An 11,880-nucleotide genomic window follows, 5' to 3' on the forward strand; every position below is an offset into this window, starting at 1 on the left:
ATTGTGCGTATTGGAACAATTTTTCTATATCTGCTTTTCAATCAGTATTTTTCCAGCTGAATTGCAGAGCACTTTTAAAATTTTAATTTCTCAGACGGATGTTTTACTTTTTGCCTAGGTTTAACAAGTTGCGGTGTCCGCTTTAACAAAAGACTTGGGATGTATTTTTTTTAGCTTGCATATTTTGGATTGAATATTAACAGGTCATTCGTCGTTATGATTTAGTTCTATGATTCGAAAGATCCCATCAAAGGAAAATTGATTGAGTAGAGCAGTTTATTATAAAGTATTCTCATAACTCTGTAGAGTTCAAGGATTATTGTTTGTTTTCTCAAGAATATTTTGAATGCTTTTAGAATGCTTTTGGTTTCCATAAAAGCACATTTGCATGTAGTTTACAGTTCCAATCGCGGTGTACTGCTATTAAAAAAAATCTTAGACTTCATAAAACTTGTTCTTTACAATATTTTATTTCGTTGTGGTTCCACAACCACATCCGTACATTTTTAGAGAACTGTAGGTATTCCGTGTAATATTTTATATGCAAGTTAAGCTCCGATATATTGCGCAGTTCAGGCAAATTTAGCGCAGTGGTATAGTTTGTTACTAAACTTTTGCGCGAACAGCAAAGCATTGTTTTTTCAATAAACACAACAAGGGTTGTGTTTATTGAATCCCAGTGCTATTAAACGTGTGGAAATTTAGCGAAAGTCCGTCTAATAATCCGTTTTACCGGCGCGGGGTGTGTACGAGCAGGATAATTATAAACTATTTTCAATTGGACTAAGATTTTTTTTTGCGTAAAACACGTTCAGTGTGAACTCTAGTCATTTATTTAAAGCAGATACATTTATAGTGTGACGGTAGTTAATACGGAACTACAGTTTATAATGCGCTTTTGAAATGGTTTAGAGAAACCCAGTATTGCGGAAACTTGGTTATTTTAGAAAGGGAAGATGATCTTAATGATAATAACCCCATCACCTCTGTATGAAAACGCGTCCAATGTTCCTTTAGTGTTTTATTGTTAAATTTAATGTCGCTGATCAGCTGCAATTTTTTTCTTAACTTATAAAAGACTTAAAACACTTGAAAACCCTGAACACCGTAAAGTTTCTTTTTCTCGTGTTAGATATGTACCCTACATTTCCATCATTTGTTAATCTAAAAGTTGTATTTTACAAAGTTTAACAGGAGTACCAGCAGGCTAATGTCAAATCGGTTTAGCCTGGATTCTTCACGCACACAATATACTGATTATAACAATTTCTTGTAACAGTTTTCTGAATTGAACCCAATAAACTCCACACGTGTACACGGGCGCATCTCCGAGGCTCGTAAATGTTCTCCGGGTCTCCAAAGGTGCCACACCGCGCACGGCTGCCTTCACAGCGGAGGGCCGAGTGGTCCTACCAGGTTCGGCCGTATAGCAGGTTCGAGCTGACCATGTTGGTCGTGTACTCGATGAGTGCGGCGTCCGTTTGAGACAAGCTGTCCATTTGTCCGTGGAGACCGGGCGGACTCGGGGACATGTCCTCCAGGTGGTCCACTCTTTGGTTCGGGTGAGTCCCGCCCGGTGCCATCACGCCCGCGGGCCCGTTCTGCTGCTGGTGTCCAGGCGTGGGGGTACCGGGCCCGTTCTGGCTGGGCTTACCGTCCTTCACCAGAACCGGAACGGACACGCGTCTCGGCGACTGCTGCGCACAGAGGTTCCCTGCGTCCTGCTGTAGCTGCTGCGACACCTTGTCCTTCGCTTGGCGCTTCATTTTGTACCTGTGGTTCTGAAACCAAATCTTGACCTGGTTCGGCGTGAGGTGGATCATGCTGGCCAGATGTTCTCGCTCGGGAGCAGAGAGGTATTTCTGCTGCTTGAATCTCCGCTCCAGCTCGTACACCTGGGCCTGGGAGAAGAGCACGCGCCGTTTCCTCCTGGGCGCCGCGTGCAGAGTCACCATGGACTTAGTGTCCATCCCTGATAATGTCCCCATATTCATCCCGGACGACGAGCCCATAAACCTGGGAACTTAGAGAGAGTTTAACCCTTAACAATATAATTGTTCCTGTTCAAAACACTTCTGGAGACTAATTTAATTAAACATACCCTAGGTTCAAATGTCCCGAGTTTAAGGTTAAAATTGAGCAATTACTAGATTTTCTTCAACTATGTCCGAATATAAATGTTACACTACGTAAAAGACGTTGTAAGTGTCCCTTAGGGAGACTCACCTGCTGGGTATCGCGGTTCTGGGTTTGCGCCGTACCAAGCCCCGGTGCCGTTGCGCATGGTGTCCTGGTACGATGGCAGGTCTCCCATGTTGGAGATGCTCCCACCGCAGTATCCTCCCATAGTGTGTGGGAACTGGGACACGTTGTGAGCCATATGATAGCCCGTCGGAACCGCGGCGGTCGGACCCATACTGTGGTGTTGCATGCTGGCTTGAGACGCCTGAGGTTGTCGGTAGGCGCCGAGGGGGGAGGCGAGGTTCGATGTGCCGTCCATGCCTGCAAACTTTTTAAAGGTCTCCTCGATCGGGCTTAAAATATCTGTCACTGAGAAAGGTGTTGAGTGCTTTGGGCTCAAGGACATGGTTCAGCCCGCCAGGTAGTTTGGTGAAGCCGCCACAAGCCCGTGGTTCTGCGCTCGCGCCTCAGCTGCTCGTAAGTGCTCGCCGTCTGCCAGAGATCCAATTGTTCGCCTTGGAGAAGGAGGAGACGTGGTGGCTCTTATCTTGGGTTCATTCCGTCCACACGCAAGGTTTACGACAAACACGGGAGGCGGAGCGATGCCCCAAACGAGCAAACAATGGCCATTGACATTTTACAAGGATAATTGAAGAAAATGTTACACAGGACCCAAACATGGGCTAAGCGGAGATGCGCGTCCTCGCGTTTAAACCTCCGAGTGGTGTTTGATTTACATGATCCAACTGCTCCAGTGTCCATAAAACACCTCCAGTTTCAACGTTACTCCGTGTGGCCCTTCACAGCTTCATTCAATCACCTGTATGCTGTTTTAAAAACTAGTTTAAATGTTTTACATTAGCTCAAGCTTGTGATATGGTTGTATCGGACACTGCTGGGCATAATTTACTAGTATTTATGATCATTTGACGAAATTGAGTTTTTTGGCTAGACTTTAGCTTGGAGTAAATATGTGAAAATTAAAAATCAGAAACCAGAACAAATTTGACAAATAACCATAACTCGCTAAATGTTTTTTGTTTGTTTGTTAATTTATAAAAAAAATACATTTTGGTAATGTTTACACTGAAAGTTACACTGAAAATAATTCGCATCTGAAATTTTAAGAATTTGACAGAGTATTTGTAGCCTACGTGTTTACGTAAATAAGTGCAATGCGTGCGGTCCAAAGTTGTTCTGTTCACTAGTGCTTGTTGTCCGTATGTAAATGCTGAAGCTCTTAACCTGTACCATGAAGTCACAGGGCACCGGACACCGAACGCGCCGCCAGCTTGCCCAGCACCGCAGTCCACACACAGCACCAAATGGCCATAAATGGATGTGAACTTCAGAGGATTGTACTTGTGTTCCTGCAGGGTGTTTTGTACTAGTGTTTTCTTTATTCACTTGAGGCTTTGTGTTCGTATTTTGTTGGCCTGGACATGTATCCTGGATCGCAGGTTGGAGAAAGATGTTTCAGGTAATATCCTTTTTATTTATGAAATTACCTAATTTAGCTTGTTTAGTTCATAATCTGAGCCATTAGCTACTAGATTTTTGTGTATCTTAGCTTTTTACAGACCGTAACACATTAGACTTCGGTTACTCCTGATACTTAGCTCATAGTCTCTTTGCAGTTGCCCATGACATAATACAGCCTAGATTAATCTTTTGGCCTAGCTTAATATAAATGTGTCTTTACCCTTTTTAAAGCATTTTAAGCATTTTTACGCTTTGAAGCTTAGACACGAGCTACGTTTTTAACGAATTTAAATATTAATTAATCCACAACCACCCTAACCCCAACAATAGGCTAACAATAACTCTAAACATAACCAAATAATACAAAAGATCCGTATTTGCTTGATTCTAACGTTTTCATCACATTAAATAAGCCCTGTTATGTTACGAAGGAGATAGATAGCTAATATACCAACTGTAATTTGCCATTGTAACAGGCTACACAAAGAGACAAATTACCGTCAGCATGTTGAACTGCCACAGCACTTAGACATATTTTGTAGTTTAATTGTACCGTTTTGCCTTTCTAGAAAAAAATACTACAGTCCAAGATGCATTGCGGTATTGCCTGGACTCTTCATAAAATAGTATTTTTTTTATTGAAAATACGTTTACAAATGGGATAAAAAATATTATCCTGTTCGACGGAAAAATCACACGAGGTGTGTGCCCGTGCGCAGTGTGCATGCAACAGTGAGCTGAGAGTTGTGCAGAGGTCAGGAGTGCGCGCGCCCAGCTCCTTACCGCGCGCTTTCTCACGCAGCAATGTTCGCAAACTACACACTCCCAAGTTGCTATAAACTTAAGCACGAAGTAAACCAAAAACATAAGTCTTATGACATCTAGAAAATAGCAATTCAAGTTCACCAGTCTTCCGTTCCCGCCAAAACTTTATTTTCTGAGGTCTGTTTGAGCAGGTGACCCAAACAGGTGTATTGAGCGCGCGCGGCCTACCGGGAGCGGACACTCATACAATCACCTAAAGATAAATACCTCATATAATCACCTAAATATAACAGGTTGCTGTAAGAAATAGGTACGTAGTCGCTGTTTCGCTTAGAATATTAAAACAATTGATTGTTACACATTATTAATGAGAGATTATTAAATACACGTTATTATTGTTGCTGATGTTGGAGATTTTGATTAAATGATTCTTGTCTAATATTTTGTAACTGTGTTTTTTTGCACATTCATTGTTGTGCTCCATTAGATCGCTGAATTGTCCTTGTGCGGTCCCAATACTCAGAATTTTCTTTACGCTCTTGGCCAGAGTGTCTCGAAATGAATCTGCCCAGGTATACATCTGTACAGTCGCACTATTGAGGACGCATACCTCTCCCTGATGGGGTGAAAGGTCCAGCCGAGAGCTACACGCAAGTGACAGCCCACTTGAATGTCCTTTCTTCCACGCCTGGCTTCTTTCTCTCGCAATTAATGTTATTTAAGGATTGCGATGATGCTAATGGAGGTGCCAAAAACGAGTCGCGTCCAATCGGCCAATGGGATTGAATGCGTGCAGAGTAATGGACGTGGTCCCGCCTGACTGAGGGGGCAGTGGGCGAACCTGCACGTTTTAATTAACCGCTGCTTGGTTGTTTGGGTAAGACGCTGTAATGGAGGTAAGATTTATACATATCTATAAAAACAAACTAACTTTCTGGCTCGTAGACCTGGTAAACTAATATAATATTGACGAAGTGAAATACGCTTACCTCAGTTTCATAAACACCACAGTCTAAAGTAAACAAACGAAAAAAACTAAAAGAAATCCTATGAATCATTATTTTTATTATTAGTAGTATAATTATCTGATGCAGAATATTTTGTAAATATTTTGCAGGGAGATTGGGACCTACATTTAGAATTCTACATTTAGAAAACTTGACTTCATGCTGAAGTCGTCCTATATTGTTTGGTTATTTATTTTTGGGTTTTTTTGTTTGTTTGTTTGCTTATATGGCCCATTTACCCTCTTCACGTGTTAGAATGTTACTGTTCTGCTGACAAAGTAAACAGCACAGTCAGTAAAAATATTCAATTTACCTTCTCTCTGAACAGATTAATTCTTAAGCTGAATTTCCAATCTCATTCTTATTCATATTTGTAATTTTAAACGTCTTGATTTTACGTGTGTTAAAATCTTTATCACACCAACGGAAAGAATGACAATTTAACAACATCTGACATCTTCATGACCTTCATGAACGAGTATCCTCTTACAGCTTATAGTAGACTACACACCGCAGACGAAGGTCGTGTCTTAAGAAGCTGTTGTTGCAATTCGTTTAAATATCACTAGAACATCGCTGGCCATGAGTCTGTATGAGAGGGGGTCTATTAGGCTATAGACGGCTTATAATAAGATTATAAGAGGAAATAAAGAGTATTGCCAACCAAATAAATGATCGAAAAGATTTTGTTCTACAATCTTTTCTCGCGACAGTAGGAATTCTGAATCTACAAACATCTGTAGATTAATATTAATGTTGCATCACCATTGCTCATGTTCATCAAATTGAACTCGATTTTAAATCGAAAGTGAACATATCTTTTGTTCAAGATATTCTAAAATATAGCTACTTATAGCAAACAGCTCTAATAAAATCATCGCTTCATAAACGCTATTAATTTTTACCTCAGGTCAACTGACCTATAGAGGAAATAGTTAATTCTGAAACAAAACGCTTATTACTGATTCAGACCGGTTAAAAGTGTAAGTTCTGGGCCTGCTCAGGTCTCCAAACAGGAATACGTCCCCAAGGTCATCTCTTCATCCTGCTTGCTGTAAAGAGACTAATCAGAAATCAGTATTTTCCCCAATACTGCTCTCCTACGTAATTGATAAAGTGGAATCTGTTCAGAATGGGGAAATCTGTGCTTTGAAAGAGATTACGATGGTCACTAGTACTTTTCATCTAAGAGGTAAACATCGCTAATGCTAACGTTAATGCTGCCAGCAGTATTACTGGCTAGCAGGCTCTGTTTACATCCTTGATCCGCAGTTACCCTAATGTCAAGCTTGGCAAGAAACCACAGCTGTATTAGTCCTAATTCTTTTCACAAAGCTTCATAGTTTACTTTGTCTTGGCTGACGGAAAGCGAATTATTTATTTAAATACACAGACTCTTCAGAGTAAAGCCTTTATTAACATCTGAATCAGTCCATCACAGCAACATTCCTGAGTCTGAAAGGGAATTCTGAGACTAAATTATAGTGAAGATTCAATTTCAGATGGTTTGCTAAGACAAATGAGAATAGGCAGTCATGTTAATAAATGTTTCTTTGCACCATAGAAATACAACAAGTTTATCTGTATATAGAAACCAAAGTTTGTGCAATATCTTGACTGGAGAAGTTTCTTCCAGAGGAGAGAGAGAGATGTACAGTGTGCTCCATGCACTCCAGTAATGATATGCTGTGAAACTAATAAATATGTAAGCAGCTCTGGATAAGTGTCTGCCAAGTGTTGGAAATGTAAATTATGAATGAAAGAACGCTGGGACAGAACAGTAGTCATAGGAATACAGAATAACAATAATAATGCATAGCAAAAATGTCTCACTGCAGTTACCTATCTTGATTAAAATAATGTACAAAACATTAGTGTAATTTACTGTTTAAAACCTCACCCACCACCATTTGTGAGTTGAATATGTTTTAATTATTTGATTTTAGTTTCTCTTCTCTCATCTAAAAATAAATAAAGGAATGGGACCCTCCTCCTTAGCCACGGGGGACTCTCGTCCCCTGCCTCGTCCACGTCCATCACTGGACGTCCTGCAATTCTTTTTAGACTTTTTGTATTTAGACCTGCTTCACCAATCAATCCGTTTCTACTATTTTCTTTCTTTTCTTTTCTCCGTCTTTCATTGCTCCTCCCCCCAGCCCATTTGTGTGTGTGTGTGTGTGTGTGTGTGTGTGTGTGTCTCAAGGTTTAATCCTCTGCTGCTCTGAAGTGCAGTAGGCCAAGGAGCTGTCTTCTCCGTGCTTTTAGAGAGGCAGCCCACTTTAAAGGCAGAGTCCAGACCACCTGGCCCCTCTGCAGCAGACCTGATGGAAATAAGGTTGAAAATTCATAAACAGGAGCACATGGAACACGAAAGTGAAACGGCTGCACACCGGATCTAAACTACAGTATCTGTCTCGTACAGCTGAGGACACAACAGATCTAAACTACAGTATCTGTCTCGTACAGCTGAGGACACAACAGATCTAAACTACAGTATCTGTCTCGTACAGCTGAGGACACAACAGATCTAAACTACAGTATCTGTCTCTACTACTGTGCTGGAGTTTTGGGGGCAGTAACAAACACACGGTCTGTCAAACATCTGGGACCAAGAGGTTATGCTTCAAGTTCCTCGTGAATTTGATACCCCACATACTATTATTTTGAAACATCTGTTGAAAATGATTGCTGGCATCTCTTTTAAGAGGACTGCACAATGTGAGGTGAGCATGTATGTGCTCTGTGTTAATCAGGATCAGTGATCCACGAAAACTGTTAACATTTTTATCAAATGTTCCCAGGGAAATTTTTGCAAGGTTTCTTTGGCTGAATTTGTCTATTTCTATTACGTCTCCTGCCTAAACGATCCCAACACAGATTTAGTTATGTTCCATCAATCACTTCATTTACATTTCAGTTCATACATCTTGAGTGCCCTTATTTGTTTACTGCAAAAAATTTTTACATCTCCAGCTACAGAATTCATAAATCAATGCCAAATTCAGGGAGTTCCAATACTCCCTGTAATATGAGTTATACCATGAGACCACACCACAAAATGTGTGCATACAACAGCAGGTAGTAACACCTGAGCGCACAACACTGAGTGTTATTCCATGGCTGACTGAGCATGTGTACAGGACCCATATCAGGATAGAAAAGTAACACCTTTAAAAAAATATAACAACCATCCCATTCCTGGCAACCATCATTTTGCCAGCTGTTTGGAGAATGGTAGTTTGAAATTAGCATAGATAAAAGACCTCACAGTTTACCAAAGAATAAAATAGTACAAGTTACATAATTCCAACTTCCTCCGTATCAGTGCTAATCAAAATATAGGTTTGGTCAAACGCAGGCTTTCTAGACTGTGTTGTGGCAGTAGAAGTTGCACAGGTTTCACACACCTGTGCCAGGTCAGGAAGTGGGCGTATATGAAAATGACTGCGTCTGTCTGTCTTCATATATTGTTGATAATGACCCACCCCACTCTCATCTGCATCACACACTGTAATCTTTCAAGACCCGTCTTCAAGTTCAAATGCCAAAGTTGGTGTTCTAACTCTAGCAATATTTCATGTATTTTTGAATAGTAGAAGGTTTGCATTTTCACTATAAATATCAATATACCAATCAATATACTTGATTAACTGGACATGCATTTGTCTATAGTGTAAATGCATGTGATTAAAAATGTTTTGACACATTCCATTTTTCTTAACTTATTTTATGTCACATTATTTCTTGGGCTGCCTAAGACTTTTGCACAATTTTATACATACAGTTGGAATTTGTATGTTGTTACAAAGCTGTAGTGATCTGCTGGACAGGTGTATGCAGTAAAAGGTGATGTCACAGGTACTTGTATGTTCTGAGCTTCAGCAATTAAACATTCTAAACTGGGGAGAAAACTGGAATGAATGTTTGCAAACCCAAACTTGAATTCGAGTGCATTTTGTAATTCCTGTATTAATATTTTTTGCAGTCAGAGTATTCCCTTGAATTGGATTAAAATGATTAAACAAGTGAAAATTATATAAATGTCAATGAAAGCCTGAATTGCTGAATTTAGTCAAAATAATTATATAAGATTATATTATAGATTTTTGCTATATATATTTTTGCTTATGTTACATTTCCCGTAATAAGATAATGTATATAATAGAATACAACTCTTGTTTATAGTTAAAAACCTAGAGTGTTATTGCCTTCGTCTTACCAGGTTATGTTTAGTCTATTTTGTGGAATCATTTTGAGAATATTGCATCATTAAGCTAAACCGTGATAAAATTGTTTACTTTTCACTTGGCAGTCGCTGCTTATACCATGGGTAAGCTAACTGCTCTTTAAATGTAGCTAGCTAGCTAGCTAGGTATTTAGACAGAAACTAAGGCTTAAAAACTGATAAAATAGTCTATTTAACACAACAATACAATTGAACACAACTTTAACACAACATATTTAACACAATCTAAATTAATTAATAAAGCTCTTACATGTAGCTAGCTGCATTTAAAGAGCTTTACTACTTATATTTACAACGTAATGAGAAACTATAACACAACTGTTGTTTATGGATAATTCATCCAGAAACACTTCCGTTGGGTCCTGACCGGATTTGCAGCGTTTCTGAATTTGAAGCACGCTTCCACAAGGTAACGTACACGTTGTCATTTTGATGAATTTGCTTTGCGTTTTGCCGTGCAATGGGTCACCGTACACAACACACAACAATATTTTTATTTTTTGCAAATACCTCTGAAATGAAGAAGGACAGAGCTGAGATCTCTGGAGTGAAGCGGCGGAGTTGACGTCTCTGGAGTGAAGGGGGCGGAGTTGACATCTCTGGAGTGAAGGGGCGGAGTTGACGTCTCGAGTGAAGGGGCGGAGTTGACGTCTCGAGTGAAGGGGCGAAGTTGACGTCTCGAGTGAAGGGGCGGAGTTGACGTCTCTGGAGTGAAGGGGGCGGAGTTGACGTCTCTGGAGTGAAGGGGGCGGAGTTGACGTCTCTGGAGTGAAGGGGGCGGAGTTGACATCTCTGGAGTGAAGGGTGCGGAGTTGACGTCTCTGGAGTGAAGGGGCGGAGTTGATGTCTCGAGTGAAGGGGGCGGAGTTGACGTCTCGAGTAAAGGGGGCGGAGTTGACGTCTCTGGAGTGAAGGGGGCGGAGTTGACGTCTGGAGTGAAGAGGAGGGAGTTGACGTCTCTGGAGTGAAGGGGCGGAGTTGACGTCTCTGGAGTGAAGGGGCGGAGTTGACGTCTCTGGAGTGAAGGGGGCGGAGTTGACGTCTCTGGAGTGAAGGGGGCGGAGTTGATGTCTCCGGAGAGAAGGTGGCAGAGTTGACGTTTTTGGAGCAGTGTGAGGTGGAGGACCTACAGCCTCTGCAATCTCCTTCACTGACATAGTCTTCCAGCACAAAGCACAACACAATCTGTATCAATCTGATACAGGTGACAGTGTAACCACTCCTCAGACCCATCATCCCATTTCTTCATGAATTGTCAAGTGAAAGTTTTAGTGGCTGTTAATAGCAATATTTAGCAACTGTCAAGCACAAATAGGATAATTATCCACAATGAGCACACACAAGCTGGTTTTGGTGTTAGTAGTATAATGTTCTGAAAAGTCACTTTCACCAGATGATATCAAGTAGGATTCCTCAGAGCTGCTGACCATGTACAGTAGGTTTTCACTAGACCTGCAGAAGAGCTCTCGAGACGGCATGACGCATTAGTGCTTCCTGACCCACTGGAGCGCTGGAAGTCACAGGCTACTGCATGTTAACTGCATCACTACTGGCATCATATGTCCTGTTATGATGTAACAGGATATTAATATTGTGAACAACACTGAAGTTTTAGTGTACTGTGTTGCAGGACAGGTGTTGGGATACAAAGGCCTTCAAAAGGCACTTTTAACCAGCAACCTTATAAAGATACCGCATACAGGAGTGGGGTTCAGCACACACTGAGGTAATGGAGCTATAGTTAGTGGCCTGAGTTCATGATCTTACTGAGGCTTTATTATAAGCCAATTTCCTTTACATGGATTAAGTCTAGTATCAGATTAAACTGCAGTGCTGATGCTGAATCACCTTAGGTAATTCCATTTAGAGACTAAGATTAGGCATCTGAGAGCATGGCCTAATGAATCTTACTTTAACTGTGAGTTAAACCCAAGCAATTCAGATAGTTCAGAAAATATGATCAAATTGTTACACGGTTAATAATAATCAGAGGTGCAGTTAACTTTTTTAGTGAGTTACTCAGGTGAGTACCAGGAGATGCTGTTTGGTACCCACCCCTGGAGTAAAGTCCGTCTGGCCTGCGCGGTTCGGTCAGCACCCAGTTAAAAGTCTGAGGTAAACTCTCCGTTGTAAATGATTCCCTGCTCAGTTTTAGTGATGTCCTCAGATCTATCAAAAACAGCTCCCAAAAATCAGTAG

General features: G+C 40.9%; 1 protein-coding gene across 1 annotated transcript; it reads right to left on the reverse strand.

Annotated features, from left to right (window-relative positions):
• Positions 1 to 119: 119 nt before the first annotated feature.
• Positions 120 to 3,133, reverse strand: nkx2.4b (NK2 homeobox 4b). The gene is made up of 2 exons (XM_077018063.1): positions 2,227 to 3,133; positions 120 to 2,023 (listed from the first exon to the last, which is right to left on the reverse strand). Exons 1-2 carry the CDS (start codon positions 2,585 to 2,587, stop codon positions 1,410 to 1,412), a joined length of 975 nt encoding a protein of 324 aa, XP_076874178.1. The 5' UTR covers positions 2,588 to 3,133; the 3' UTR covers positions 120 to 1,409.
• Between the last annotated feature and the right edge of the window lie 8,747 nt (positions 3,134 to 11,880).

This window comes from Brachyhypopomus gauderio, chromosome 9 (assembly GCF_052324685.1).
Source record: "Brachyhypopomus gauderio isolate BG-103 chromosome 9, BGAUD_0.2, whole genome shotgun sequence".
Lineage (NCBI taxonomy): Eukaryota > Metazoa > Chordata > Actinopteri > Gymnotiformes > Hypopomidae > Brachyhypopomus > Brachyhypopomus gauderio.